Genomic DNA, 16417 nt, shown 5'->3' with positions numbered 1-16417 from the left:
AAATAATATAAATATTATTTGAAATTTTTGTTTGAGTTTTCATTATTTTGTGTAAGTAATATGTATATGTAATCCTTAATTTTTTTTTTTTTTAATATTTTGACTTTGATATTGATTTTGTTATTTTACATAAATTAAAAAAAAATATTTTCCCCTATTCTATTTTTTGGACAAAATTTGAAAATCAGCTAAAACTGTTTTTTTTTTTTTTTTTTTTTTTTGAAAATATTGAATTTTAAAACCGGTTTTTCAAAAAGTCGGGTTTTGTATAACCCCTACATCTAAAAAGCTTGATTTTTTTTATAGTACAATTTTTAGGAAAACTTCCATTATTCAGTACCTATATACAGTTTATGAAGATATGACTCTGTTTCAAAAAATATTACTGACCCTTTTCACTATTAACCTGGCACAACCAGTTATGCAAATTCTATACTGCTTTGCCAGTTTCTGTTTAAAACAAGGGAGCAGGATAAAAAATGAAGAGACCCTTAGTGATCAATTGTTTTACATCCTACACTCCTTGTTAAGAATTCAGTTAACCACATGGTCTTCCTGGGCGGAGCTAGCTGCCAATCATGTAAATATCATGTGGTCTCACTGTTGATGTTAGTATATATTTTTTTTTTCCTAATAGAAGTGAACTTGATTTGTGGTACCAGGGGGAGTGTGACATACTACACTATGTGTACTGAAGAACAAAATTTCCATCTCCCGAGAAGTTTTATGAGTAGTCCTCTAGGCCTACTACACTATGGTGTAATCATGTGCCTTTTGTTGTTGATGTTACCTATAAACCAAATAAAAGACAACATGTGTCTTCAAGTCATTTCGCCCATGCAACAAACTTCCGTATAAAAAAAAATGTGTTATCAAGAAAAGCAATAATAATTTATTAACACTCCTTGTTTAAAACAGAAACCTCTCTAGTATAGAATTTGTATGGCTGATTGGGCCAGGTCATTAACAAAAGGGTTAAACAAAAATCATCAAGATTAAGAATACTCAATGCTTGTTTTATTACATAAAAACTAATAAACTAAATATTTCATATAAAAAGTTGAAACAATTTTAATATAAAACAATATAACTACATTTTAAACAATTCTAATGAGTCTTTATAATATACAATCACTTTTGGAATAATTTAACATTGAAGCTTGAAATGTTTTTTGAATTTATTTTATAAACAAACAACACATATAACTTATTTAACAAATTGAGACATTTGCACAGATAACAATCTGCTTACAAATCTAGTGATATATTTTCACAACAGCATATTAAATTATATATTTCCCCTTCCAGGTCTTTTGAAACAAGCAATTATAGAAAAAAGACTTAGTTTTATTTTTAAAAATATACCAAATACATTCTAATTATAATTGAAACAAGAATACTTCAAACAGATACAAATAACAGTTGATAAAATAATATTCAACATCATCTGTAAAATTACCTCTGTTTTTCACATACTTTACATAACCATTGATTGGTGGAATAATCCCAAGAGGAGCATGACCTGCATACTAAAAAGTTACAATCATGGCATGATAACTTCCGTTTGAAAAGCAGATTAAATGCAGAACAACAAAGAACACAATACTTTTCATTGAAGCCTTTGCGTTTAGTAAGTATATTCCGTTGAGCAATGAGGTCAGTTAAATCCTGTTGTAGTTTGCTGAAAATTAAAGAAAAATATTTATAAATGTGCATTGTTTAATATAGGAAAATTGTTAAGCTTGTGATTACCAGAGAAAAGGTATTACACTATTTATCTTAATTCTGCTAGTAATGGAAATTAATAAAGCATGAATAATTAAACAAAAACAAAATTATTCATTCAAAAATACATATTTTGAGATAGAAGTATTTTTGCAAAGAATGATACACACACATTTTTTTCCCCCATGATTTATTCCAATGATTCAGTCATATATAAAATTAGATGACTTTTTTTGTTGTCTCCTAACTGCAGTTGAAAAAATTTAATGTTATTAACTAGTAAGTGTGAATTTATCAAATAGCCGCAAATCTATGGAAGTCATACAGCAACCAATGTATTAATGCCGTTTTCTCTACAAATTAATCATTGAATTTTAAAGACCTTTGTGCAATAGACTGCAGTTCATTCAATTTTGCAAGTTGAACTACAAATGCTCTAGTACAATTTCCAATAATGAATCCTAAATCCACAACATAATGGTTGGTTTTTAATTGTATGCCTACATCCAAGTGGAAAAATTATTTATATTAAAGTTATAAATTTTTTTTTTTAATCACACAAATGAGATTATTACACTGAGATCACTAAAAATGAGATTATTACATGTTTATTCCACAAATAAAATTTGTCTTTGAATGTTCGTAATCAAGATTTACTCCTATGATTGAAATTTGCATATCTAATTGGATGACTTTTTTAAAACTGACAACAGTTATTTATATGTTTACATTCATTATGAGGAAAACCCATAATGAATGTATACATATTCATATGTATACATATTCAACCACATATTCATATTATAATTTATAACCCATTGGTTATAAATTATAATATGAATATGTGTTATAGCCAAAGAAACTCATATTTCTGAGCAGAGGTACAAAATATACAATTAATAAATAATCATTATAATTGTGATTAGAAAGCCTTTGGATATCTTGAATTATATATGCCATTATTTTGAAATTAAAAAAAAAATCACAACAAACCTCAAACTGCAATCCTCTTTCTGCAGCTGCTCAAATTCATTTTGAATGGAATCCAAAACACTGCGACATTCAAAGGTAGATAAAGTAGGTATATCAGGTTTTCCCATACCTTTGGGACTTAAAACATGTTTTTTGTCACATTCTGGGGAAAAAAATTTAATAGAAATTAATTGATTACTAATTGATAGAAAATAAATAGTAAAGATTATTCTTTTGAAAACAGAATATATAATTTGAACATAATCAAATTGTTAAATTAATTATTAATCACAAATTTATAAAAATTCATATAAAAAAAGTAGAAATATACTTTATATAATAAAACTAATATGTTAATCATAGTTATATTATAAAGATATTATTAGATTTTATTAAAAGCTTAACAACTTTTTAATACACAATTTTGGTTCAGAATTTTTTTTAAATCAAAAACATTATAAATATATTTAAAAGATTGTTAAAACTGTATTACAGTTGATTTTATTAACAGGGAGTAAATAATATTTGATACTGTTCAGAATAATTCATATTAATTTTCTAATTAAGCACTGAATTTGATATCTGTAATTAAATCAACTCAACAAGAAACTATAAATATAATTAAAGAGAACTTTTTTTTAATAAGATGCAGCAGACACCCACTGGTTATAAATTATAATATGAATATGTGTTATAGGAAATCAGGAAATTTAATTAAAATACTCATCTATGTAAAAAAAAAGCCATTTATTAAGATTTTTAATAACATGTATGTATAAGAAGCACAATTTTTGATTAAATATAAAAGTGTATCTACATTAAAATAAAAGTTTTCAAATATTTCGAAATTATTTAACTAAAAGAACATTTAGCAGAATTTTAAATAAAATTATTTAGCATATATATTGTTCAGCAGTACAAATGATAATGAGGTTTGTTCCCCCCCCCCTTTTGGTGAGAAGTCTCAATTGTTTTTCGAAATTATCTTTTATTCAGTTAAATAACATTGGTTTTTATTTCTACTTCCATGGTTGTATTTTTGTATAACAAAGGAAAATCTTCATAACATATAGACAAAAATCATGAGGTTTCAAATCATTTCCAAGCTAATGAAAATCAACAACACTTAATTCTTTTTTTTTTCAATTCCCTAGTCCAAAATCTTATTATCAATTTATGAAATACACCAAAACATTCACAAACTGTAAATCTTACAGTTCTGCAATATATATTATACATAAATGTGCAAATTTATAAGCAATTTAGATTGAATATATGTGTGAAAAATAGAAAAGTATGATAGCGATTTAAAATGCATACTTTTTTCATACTGTATGTATATAAATACATACAATTGATTATCAAAGTAATGGAAACACCTACAAATAAAAATGACAGTTAAAATGGCACTTTGTAAGCAATAAAATATAATTCCAGGCAACAGTTTTTTTAATATAAAAAGTACGAATCATAGTATTATGAGGTAGCTTTAATAAAGTTGTATATATTTTGGATTTTTGTCAGAAGCAAAAAATTTTAGATCTCATAGACTTTCAAAGAAGAATTATTACGAGAGCCTGAGTAGCTGAAGCAACTCTGACTGAAACATCCCAGCTTTAGGTATTTATAGAGGTAAAGTAATGACAGCTCAGTACAGCAAGACAAGCTAGGCAAAAGCAAAATAGTGGATGGAGGGAGAAACTAAGCGAAAGAAACAATGGGTACCAAAGCACTTGTAATGTCTAAAAAAGATAATAATGGCAGCCAAAGTGAATGTAGAGCTGATTTAGCATCTGAATTCTCCAGTTGCAATAATTACAATTAGAAGGCACATTCATAAATAAAACATTTATAGCAGAACAGCAATTCCCAAGAATTTGCGACGGATATAAATGTCAAACTTTGCTATAAACATAAAACCTTGTTGACTGATAAGTGGAAGACAATTACATGGTCAGACAAATCAAGTTTCACACAACAGGATATCTGAGCAAGCCTATAATTTTGATTGTCTCCTTTCAACTGTCTGGCATGGAGAAAGATCTGCCATGATAGAGGCAGCCATATTGTGATTTTCTGCTGTCCTAATCCTAACACTGAAAGGAAGGATCACTGGCAGAAGTGTTATCTGAACAAATCCCTCATATAATGTAAACTTTGTTTCTTGCTGGAAATAGTATTTTCCAAGAAAATAATGCTCCAATTCATACAGCAGAACTTGTTCAATTGTGGTTTGATGAACTGGTCTGCACAGTCCATCAACTACAATATAATAAAACCATTATGGTCTACTTTAGAGCATTCAATCCAGAATCGATACCCTCAAGCAGATCTCTTCTGAACACTTCACAACAGCTGCATGAAGAAAGGTACAATATTTCTCTAAACATTTATCAGGACTTGTATGAATTGATTATCAGACAAATCCAAGTTGTATCACATGATGGTCAAACCATCTTATTGTATTTTCATATTTGTTTCTGGTGTTTCGAATATTTGATAACCACTTATATATATGTTATCTCTTAATCAAATTTAAATCCTAATTAATTTCCTATTTTTTTCATAAATTATTTTATATTACTTTATTCTAAAATTTTCTATTACTTTCTTATCCAAATTCCTTCTTTTTTTTATTTTATTATTTCTAATATATCCTTTTAAAAGTTGATGACAATGCAGTTCCCATGGAGCACAGCTTTTTTTCCAGATATACTTAAGATTCTCTTTCCAGAATCAATGTGTGCCAAAATTATTTTTATGATTCTCTCAGTAAAAATGCCAGAGGGAACATTTCTGATATTATACTTTTGTGTCCTTGAGCACACAGGTGTTTTTGTTGTTGACCATCTTCATGAAGAAAATGAAGAAAAAAGAAAATGAAGTTAAATCCAAAATGTGCGCTTCAGAGTTATTTATAAAAATTTTTCATTAGTTAAAAATTAAACAAAATTGTAACATTTTCTGTGATAATTTTGAAAATATAATAGCATGAAAATGACTTTTACACAGCTGAAAATTCAAAAGACCTTTCCTACGATACTAATTCAAATGCCACTAATTTTTTCTCTTATTTTAAGGAATTATATACATATATATAAATTTTTAGGTATATCTCAATATCATACATTTTAATGCTGCAATGAAATTTAAACAATTTTCATTGTTATTACATATATATCCTCCAAAGTTTATTTTTTATTCTTTTCAAAGTTTGCATATTTCTAAACACTAAAGCCCTTTTCTGTAATATAATTTGATATATAAAAATGTTATAATTCTTTAAAGCTTGAAGTTAATTTTTTTTATTGCACAGCATTAAATTTTTATCAAAAACTTTTTAAAGCATTAAAAAATATTTGATGTAGAAAAAAAAAAAATTTTTAACATTTTCTCAGCATATTTGTATTTAGGAAGAAATTCTGTATGAATTTGCCTTCCACATAAAGAATAAAGGATGGTGATTTTTTAATGGAGTTGCAATAAAAATTAATTTACTTTAAAATTTAATTACTATATAAACAAAAATAATTTTTTTAAATTTCTAATTTTATTTAATATTACCATGCAGTATGAATGAACATGGAATGCAATTACTAAAGTTGTTAATTTTAATATTTTTAAAAAAAATTGTTATGAAAAAAAATGATACACAATATAACTTTTAAATATTTAAAACATATTGTATTTTTTTAAACTAAAAAATACAACATTAATTTTTTTTTTTTTTTTTTTGGAATTAGTGGATAATATAAGAAAAATGTAAAGTAGATTTGCTTATCTCAAGATAAATATTAAATATGTATTTAATATTTTGTTGGGGAATATATTATAACTGATACTTCAATGATAATTAATAAAAATCTTTTTTAACTTAATAAAAAAAGTTCATAATATAAAATTTTAAAATAATTTGAATAATTTTTAATTATTTTCATTATAAAAACATTTTTTTTTTTTTTTTACATTCTTTACATTAAAAAAATGAAGTAAAAGTGAAAAATATTTTTTTTCACAAAGAAAATAAAAAATAAATCAAAACTGCCTCCTTTCATAGTCTGGTGACACAATTACAGTTACATTTGTGCCAGATGTTGATAAAGAGGAAGGGAAGAAACAAAGAAATGAAAAATACTTCCTCAATATTCAAGGTTACAGGACACAAATAAAGGCAAATTTATCAAGCTTCCTGAATGTTTACAAAAATGATGCAAAATTCTTTTGTAAAATTCTTAAGATGTTTACATGGCAAAAATATATTTTCTCAAAAGTTTTAATTAGTATTTCAGATTGCAAAGTGTATTGAAATAAAGTACAATAAAAAAGGTCTAAATTTGGTTAAAGCCAAAAATAACTTTAATTTTGATTTTAAACAATTAGTATTAAAAAACAATTTTCAATGATTTAACTTATTGTAAGTTTAATTTTGAAAGAAGAGGGATAAAAGATTTCAAACAAGGGGGGAGGGGAAGGCAGTTTTAATACAGTGAAATTCATCTCTTTAATTTTCTACTGTTTTCAAAATTCTAATTCAATAAAATATAAATAATAAAAAAATTTTATTTAATTTCTTAAATTTCAATGACTGATAATTGAAAGTTTTATATAAAATACAACCAGTAAATATTATTTTAAGATTTATTTAATCTTTAGATTATGGGTTAATGAAAAATCCAAAAATCTCTTATTACAGGATTTAAAGGATGAAACATGAAAGTACCTCTCTTCTTTTTATGTAAGTAGATGATAAAAATTTTAGTTTCCCAAATTTATACTTTCCCAAATTATTATTTTTTTCCCCAATGGTAATAATTATTTATAAAAATAATTATTACCATTCAAGTAATAATTATTCTTTTACTCTGTATAAATAAAATCTTTTCCATAAATAATTACTGAATAGGACAGGGGAATAAAATAATCCAATGATTAAAGTAGATGAGAAGAACGAAATTATAATTAATAATTATTAAACTGTCTGTGGGAATTTGACAAAATTAACATTTCACATGAAATATCAATTAAATATAATAAAAAAGTTTAAATGATGGATTTTCTGGATGAATATTTCATTTAAAAGTATGCAAGTAAAAATAGAATATTTTAATTTCCAACTACGTTAAAAATGATCAGGGAAATACCTTATTTAATATTCTACTTCTTTAGTTTCTTGTAATAATTTATATCTTTAACAGAGTGTTTAAAAGGCAGTTTTCTAATCAAATATTTTTAAGTATGAAATTTAATAATTTATATTAAAGAGTATCAGAATTTCATAAATACAAAGATAACAATTTCTTAGTTTTAAATTAAACTTGTTCAGTGTTTAATTATCTACTACACAGGTATGCTTTAAAGATTATGCTTGATTTTTCTATTTTTATGGTGTTCTCCATAAATACGATCCTTTACAAATATTTTCTGATTGTATATAATGTTATTCTGGATCTGATAATCAAAAACTTTTTTACAAACATAACTAAGTAATCTAATATTTTAAATTAAATCTAATTTAACTCTGATGTGATGTGTAAAGATGTCATAATCAACAGGAAGACTGCAAGTTTTATATCTACTGGCCTTTATTAAGCTCCACATATTAAATATTTCAATAAATAACTGGAATTTAATTCTTAAATGAAATTGTATTATTTTTTACAATTAATAAGATGAAATAGGGATTATAATCTGCCGTTTCTAAATTACAAGATTTTTTTAAAAATGTAAATGTCTTGATAGCCGAAAATATGAGTACATGATAAACGTAAAGCAGTACAAAACTTGATAATAAGAATGGTTTTAAAATGACAGAAAATAATGAAGAATTCACTATAAAAATAATCCCAATATTTCTTTAACGCAAATGCACAATTAAGTGTAAAATGATTTGCTTAAATATCTATTTAGAAATTTTTTCACTTCAGATGTTATAATTTTTAAAAATATATTTCATGAATCACTTTCAATTAAAATTATTTTTTAAATAGTATAACTTAATAAATAACTTGCGAGTACATTTCTTTTATTTTGAAAGTTGTGTGAATTATTGAAACTAAGAACTTTTCATCATATTATCCTCAGAAAAGAAATCATAAATTGTTCTACAAATTCTATACTAATGTTATTATTCCATCTTACAACATATTGGAATTTGACAGATACATAAATTATTGGATGCACAAAAAATTATTGAATTCATTTATGGATAAAACTGGTCAATCTTTATTAGATCACAATAGTTTATAAGAAGTTCTGAACTCAGATATCTACCAACTTTCCTTGTGTATAATATAAAAACTGCTTTGATCATTTAATACAAACTATATATTAAAAAAACTGATTCACATAATTGGATAAAAATCAATGAAATTAAAATGGTTAGGGTAAAATTCTTTATATCATATGTAACGTAAAACGTATGTAATAAAACACTTAATATTCTTCAAATAAAAAATTCCATTAAAAATCAAAGAGCAGTTTTTTCATGTATCTAGTATATCATTATTCTTATTATTTTGTTAATAAAAAAGATAACTTAACGACCACACTTAATCAAACAATTATACACATGCTGTGTAACATGTTCTACGAGGAATATTACTTATAACATGTTTTCAACTTGTTATGCTAAGTAGTTAACATCATTTGACATTGAAATCGGCTAAACCAAGGAAAACTACTATTCTTATTGCAAGGTTAGGGATGTAGCTGTCTAAATAAATGAAAATGCTTATATTTTTGTTACTTTACTGATTCATAAACAAATAATATAGAGATGCATTTTAATATATTATTCGACTGGCGATTCCATAACCTGACACCATGCAAAGACGAACGGAAGAGTCGGTAAAATCTATACTGTAATTTAAAAACATACATTACAATCTATTTATAAAAATGGAATTTTAATAAAATTACTGAGTAAAGGGTAGTAGCAATAGGATAGAAAAGCAAATTCATTTTATTTCAACTGCATTGAAAAGTCTTGGAAAAGGGAATTTAAAGCGACACGTTTAAAAGTTCAAAGTATATGACCTGCCGATTTCGAAGCAGATAAAAAGTACTCATATTTATGACGATAAAAAAATGATCAAAATGTAAAAACTTACATTCATGATACGGTTATTATAGCTACGAATGCGTGAAAATATTAAAATATGCAAATACAAATAGCACGCAACGAAAGCAGCGAAGACACGTACATAATAATATTTTATGATTATAAACGGGACAAAAAGTGACAAGAGAAGCAGCCAATAGCAGAGCTGCGAAAGTTCTGTACACTATAATTGGTCATTACTTTTCGACAGCTTTGGTAAAAGTTTAATTGCAACATTATTGTCCAGGGAACCCCAAACCATTATTGTAAATAAATTAAACTGTTCCAAGTCGAAATATTTGCATAGTTTTGCTTGTTTCGAAAATACTTGGAAATTCAGAAGGTGCTTTGATCATTTTTATGTCTAAGATTTTTCTTGAAACTAATAGAACTGAACTGAAGTGAGCTTGAAATTCTTATGTAAATATAAACAAATGGCTGATAAACAAGTTTGAATTTTTTTACAATTTAAATACGTATTATTTCGATTTCAGTATTTTTAAAAACAAAATTCATCTGCTTTACTGACATCGACCAAAATGTATGCTGAAGGAGAAACGGAATTGCGTGATTTAATAATTCAAAATTTAGAAACATGTGGCTTTTTGAATAAAATAAAAGCTGAATTGCGAGCTGGAGTACTTCTTGCATTTGAAGAAGAACGCAATTTGCGCTCAAAAATTCCATTGTTTAATAAGAAGTTTGATGAATTTGTGGAAAAAAAGGATGGGAAATTAGTTGTGTCGTTGGTACGAGAATTTTTGGAATATTTTAATCTTAACTTCACGATTTCCGTATTTGATCCTGAAATAGCGACGTCTTCACCTTATTTAAATCGAACTGATCTTTGTAAAGAGTTAAATCTTAGAAACACCGAATTTGATGGACCTGTTATTTCTGCTCTTTTAAAAAATAAGCCATCCTTTGAATTAGAAAAGGTATCTCAGTCTTTAAGTTCAGAAAAAACCACTAGTTTTAGTGCAAGCATCCATACATCTCTAGAAACTATTTCAGAGGATTCTCCAGTGAAAGAAAAAAATGGTTTTGAAAATTTGACATCAAATGATAGCGTATCTACGTCAGCTTTTCCATCGTTAAAATTTGACAACTCTGGGAAAAACATGTTATCCGAAGAAAATATCAAAGCAAAACAGAAAACCTCTACTTCTGATACTTTTAGGAAATCAAATTCTAGCATTATTGAAAAGCTAAAAAATGAATCTTCTAGCTTAGAAATGTTTGATAAGGAAAAAACTAAGATATCTGATGTGTTTACAAATGAAAAATCTTCTAGTATCTTTAAAGAAAAAGAAAGTTCTTTAAATCTTGAAGATGACTCATTTTTTGATGATCCAATACCATCTGAAAAGCCCAGTTTTTTAAATCTGCCGAGTGAAAATCCTTTTACAGCGAGTAGTTTCAAAGATAATACACAAAATAAATCAAATGGATCTGCTTTATTAGGTACTGAAAAGAGTACATTATCATCATTAAAAGATTTACCTGCTCTTACAACAAAGGGCAAAGATTGGAATTTCAGTTCTGCAGAGTTACCAAAAACTCTTCCCAGTTTGGATACTAAAAAGTTAGCATCAAGTTCAGAGAAATTTGATAATAAAGAAATGAAAGAAGATGAAAAGGAAGATATTGTTAAAAAGGATCCAGATCTTGAATCAACTGAAGAATCCAGTGATCATCAGTTGAATTCAGATGAAAGCATTGAAGAGGAACTTGAAGGAGACTTTTCAGCTGGATTAGATGATTTATTAAATAGCAGTTTATCATTAGGGGATGATGCTACTTCAGATCAGACAGTATCTCAAATTAGTGTAGTGGATGGCGTTGATCATGTAGAACCAGTTAAGAATTAAATTTATTCAATAGTTATTTAAAGCTTTCCATTTTTCTATACTGCACTTGGTAAGTGATATTATAGTGCCTTTTCACATAATATTCTATTTTACAATTCATTTACAAGCTTGTTCTTATATCAAAGTATGCCATTATCACAATATATCCTTCTAGTCTTGTTTAAATATGGGAAATATTTTTAAGAACATTAATAAAATAAATAGTGATGGAGGGGAAATGTGAATAAATGATATTTGGATCTTAATCGAGTCAAAAATTTAAAAGTAATACTAAGATTTTAACTTTGTAATGCTTTAGTCATTAACATTCATCATTAAACTAATGTATACAAAAAAAAAAAAAATGCTTGTGTCAACTTTGAAATACATTTTGAATTTTAATTTTGTATTTCAAAATTAGATACTAAACAGGTATTTTAATCTATTTTTTATAATTTGATTAAAATATGATAAGTTAATAAAAAATACAGTGAAATCCATTTAAATTTTGGTCCTATTACATCACTAATGATGCCATTTCGTTAAGAAGTAATTTGGATGTGAAGGTAAATGATTCAGCATAGGTAACTGGTGTAACACTTGATTGTCCTTTCGATTATTACCATAGTAGTAATAATAATAATGGGTGACCATTATTATTATTACACAGTGGCACATTAAAGTGGATTTCAACCTAACATTTTTAGGTATTATTCTATTAGCAGAACTATGATTGTCTGCAAGTTAGAATGTTGAAATTACTCTGTGTCGCATGTACAAAGAATAGCAAGTAAAATTAAATCACTCTTAAGATTTGCATGATTTTATTAATAATCTCATGAAAAGAATAGTCACATTCTTATTGAATCTTTAAAAATATTCCACTGTTCATATTAATCTCTCTTAGCAGTGGTCTTTTACTTCAAAACTTTTTTCTTCTTCATAATTTAGTTTTAAGAACTTCATTTTTTTTAAAAAAACTAAATTCTTTAAATTTAGAAAATGTACCAAAATGTTTAGAAATGTACCATTTTTAATAAGATTTTTTTTTGGATCATTGATTGTTTTTGAAGATAAAAGACATAGATACAAATTCTGTGTGCTTTTATTTCATAATTTAAAAAATCATTAGTGAATTTCTTTAAATTTCACTGTAAAAGAATATTATATATTGATGTGAAAATTAAATACTTTGTAAAAAACTACTCTAGAGTCTTGTAAATCTAAATATCTATTATTTGATATTTGTTTAATTTGAACTCTGTGCTGAGACAATAACAAAAATAACAATGATAAAAAAAGTGTCATTTTTTAAATATATTGTAAGGCAATATAAAGCAAATTATCATGTTGATTGTTTTATACTACAGTTTTTCAGATTTTTGCCATTCCTATCTGAATATTTTGTCAATGTCTCATATACCAGTTTTTAAAGAAACCATAGTATAACAGGAGCAGCCGTATAATATGTATTTAACTTCATATTATTAATTTATATATTTATTTTCATGCTAAACTTTATAAATAATTTTATGAACTGAAAATTTTTTTATTTTAATAAATATCTTGATTAGTTTGGATTAATGAGACTCTAGTAAGTTTTAATTTATATATTTTTATTGTAAATTACAACTTGTATTTTAATATCAAAAATTATTCTTTGTTACTTTTGATTTGATAAATTTGGGAAATGAATAATTTGTGATTGAGATGTCATTTTTTGAATTGTGTGCCAATGAAAACAATATGTTTCATTTTAAAGAAATATTTTGTATTTTAATCAATTATATTTTATGTTTTGTTAATTTGTTTCTTTATGTATTTTACTTGCCATAAATAAAAGCAATTCATCAAAGCTGTTTGTTGTATGAAAAAATACAGTGATCCAAATTAAATAAGTGTTAGGCAACTTTTGAACAAAAACTATTGAGAACAGCTCCCATATACGGCCTATTGGTGCCATTTTTGTTTCGCCAAGAAGTCGCCAGTAATGCATGTTTGTTTAGTATGTTGTGATTCTTAATCAGAACTTTTGAGGCTGGTAGTAACTCCAGGATTTCCAAAACTAGGCCTCGGTTTATTGTCTGACACTTTAAAACCTTAAATCCAAACCCTTTATTCTGCAACATATTTTGAAATTTTTCAACAACATCCTTAATTGGCACACTAACATATGTTCCATATCTATGAGTAAAAATAGAAAAATACAACATGGCCACACGGGAAATGGCAGGAGCTAACAGCAAATGGATGAAACAAATATAAAATTAATGAAATTTAAAATTAGAGGTTAAGGTTAAAGGTTAAGAGATAAGGTTTAAGGTTACCTTAAAGAAGAGTATGGATGTCGATAATGGCAGCCAGAAATTATCGTTTATTGCCAATTTGGTTGAGGCCGTATACTGGAGCTAAACCAACTATTGAATAGATCTTAGCCAAATATTGTACACATAATATGAGGTTTAAATTTTTTTTAAAATCATATTTTGATGCATAAAAAAAGCACTATCATTCAAATAAGTCGTTTATTTTTGAAAAAGTATATATAGTAAATTCTCTTTTAAAAGATAGTGTGAAGATATTAAATTATATGTGCACTCCTACTAATTGCATTTGTTCTTGCTTATTCAACGACTGCAATTATAGTTTTTTCCCCCCTTTGCATTCCAATTAGTTTATGGCTACCCTTCCCAGATTTCATTGCAAAACTATTGGCCCTGAGTGTGGGATAAATGTTTCATTGCTCGGAAAAAGGGCTTGACACTTAATTTAGAGTTAGTGTTCTAGTCACTGCAGTCGTAGTTAAATGAAAAATTGCTTAATGTATAGTTATATAGACAGAAATATTTCTGATACTTTCAATTTTATGCTAATTATTGTAGCACTGTTAACTTTCTACTGTAAAATTATGATTTTTTTTTTCTTTCTGAAATCGAAACGGCATACTCAAGGAAATGTATATAAAAATTATAGTTGTGGTTCAATCTAATTTTTTCATAGGATTTCTAATTTCCTAAGCACTTGTTTATTTGAATAATCCTATATGAATAATTTAGTTCTAACATCAATTTTGATACTTTAAATTGTTTGCTGTAAGAAGGGGGGGAAAAATGACTTTGACTCCAAAATTTGAAAGTAAGTGCTTTTCTTTTATAAATAAATGATGACTTCTTAAACTACTGGTCTTGGATTATACTGAAAAGTATTATGGCTGCAAAAAGGTATGCAGCATTTATTTATTTATTGATGCATAAATGAAAATTATGGAAAAAACTTGCTTCAAAATCAATAATTAAAATTTGCTGAATAATTAATTTAAATTAAAACATCATTAATATTGTTTCTATTCTACATCTTTTTCCCCAGCTTTAGGGTAGCTTAAAATTTTTTTGTGGATGAACATCACTTTCAAAATGGGTTTCACCTTAACAGTCTGTTGCTAATTGAAAAGGCTAATGAAGGCCTGGCTTAAACTATAACATCTTTCTCCATACTTTTATTAGGCATTTTTGTGAAGTAGATTTATATTTTCTGTTCATCAGATGTAATTTTATTTAGTAACTTTGTAAAAACTATAATCTAAAAAGTCCATGCTCATATGATAGTAAGGGTTTTAAAAACTCTTGAATTACAGTTTGAGATACATTTTGTTAAGCCTCTTAAATGAACTAAGTAGATTTTTTTTATATTCTGGCTTTGCATCAATCTGACCCCTTTTATAGTCTAAAAAAGAGTAAATGTGGGAGCATTAAAGGGAAAATAATTTAATGCATACAAATTTCATTAATCGTATAAACAATACAATTTTGAATTATATTAATTATTTATTGTATAATTTTGAATTTTTTTATACATTATTTCATAAACTTAGGTTTCATTGTTAAAATGAATTTCTTATGAAACATTTTTGTTACTGTGTTTATCCATTGGCTTGTTTCCTGCTGGATGATTGAGAGTCTAATGTACTTATTGTATTACATAGAATGCAAAGAAAATGAAAATTCATAATTTAAAATTATTAAAACTGAACTGCTCATTATTATAAAAATAGATATTTAGTTATTCTGCAAATGATGGATTAACAAATATTTTCTTTTATTCTTAAGTGCTAGTATCTCTTCCTTTCTATTCCAGAAAAAAAAAAAAAAGTTGTCTTTCTGTTTAGCTAATGGTTGTTCATTTATGAAATATTATTTCATTTTTATAAATTTAATATTTTCATCATAATATTTGTACCGTAATTAAAAGAAAAGATTTGACATAGGAAATTACCTAAGAGATATAAGCTAAGTTAAATTCAACAAAAATAAAGTAAATAGATTTCTGGAAATTTTACCAGGCCACCTTCCTGGTGATATTTAAATTTAAGATGTATATGCTTTTAAAAAAAAAGTAAAAAAAATCTTATATTTTATAAGTTCTCCAACCTTTATTTAGAATATTTTATATTATAAAAATATGAAAATACTTTTATTGGTATATGTTTTAGTAAGAAGTTAGTATAATATTACAGAAAATAAAAATTTATAATCTAAATATGTTTATAATAAAGGCAGAGACCATTACTTAAATTGTGTTCAAATACAAAACAAGAGTTATATGTTTTTCTTATGTATTATTATGTTACTTGTGATTTAATTATATATATATAAAAAAAAGAGTCATATAATTTTCTATCCAAACGCTTAGAGTTCTTAGTTGAGATTTATTTCTTAGAACTGTACCTTAACTTAAAACTAACTTAATTATTACCTGAACCTATTTCCAATAG

The 16417-nt window shown here is 25.9% G+C and overlaps 2 protein-coding genes across 2 annotated transcripts in view; one reads left to right on the top strand and one right to left on the bottom strand.

Annotated features, from left to right (window-relative positions):
- The window catches only part of LOC129983997 (uncharacterized), a 31164-nt gene extending 21226 nt beyond the window's left edge, over window positions 1-9938 (bottom strand). Inside the window, exons 1-3 of the mRNA XM_056093742.1 lie at window positions 9807-9938; window positions 2719-2860; window positions 1460-1681 (exon numbers count right to left, since the gene is read on the bottom strand). Of these exons, the coding sequence (XP_055949717.1) occupies window positions 1460-1681; window positions 2719-2825 (329 nt within the window). The 5' untranslated portion in view covers window positions 2826-2860; window positions 9807-9938. The remainder of the gene's footprint in view (window positions 1-1459; window positions 1682-2718; window positions 2861-9806) is intronic.
- A 260-nt stretch (window positions 9939-10198) lies between these two features.
- LOC129985199 (centrosomal protein 43-like) lies at window positions 10199-13461 on the top strand. Its single transcript, XM_056095136.1, has one exon. It carries the CDS (start codon window positions 10336-10338, stop codon window positions 11665-11667), a length of 1332 nt encoding a protein of 443 aa, XP_055951111.1. The 5' UTR covers window positions 10199-10335; the 3' UTR covers window positions 11668-13461.
- Window positions 13462-16417: the final 2956 nt, after the last annotated feature.

This window comes from Argiope bruennichi, chromosome 9, assembly GCF_947563725.1.
Source record: "Argiope bruennichi chromosome 9, qqArgBrue1.1, whole genome shotgun sequence".
Classification (NCBI taxonomy): domain Eukaryota; kingdom Metazoa; phylum Arthropoda; class Arachnida; order Araneae; family Araneidae; genus Argiope; species Argiope bruennichi.
This window is presented reverse-complemented; position numbering and strand designations above follow the sequence as displayed.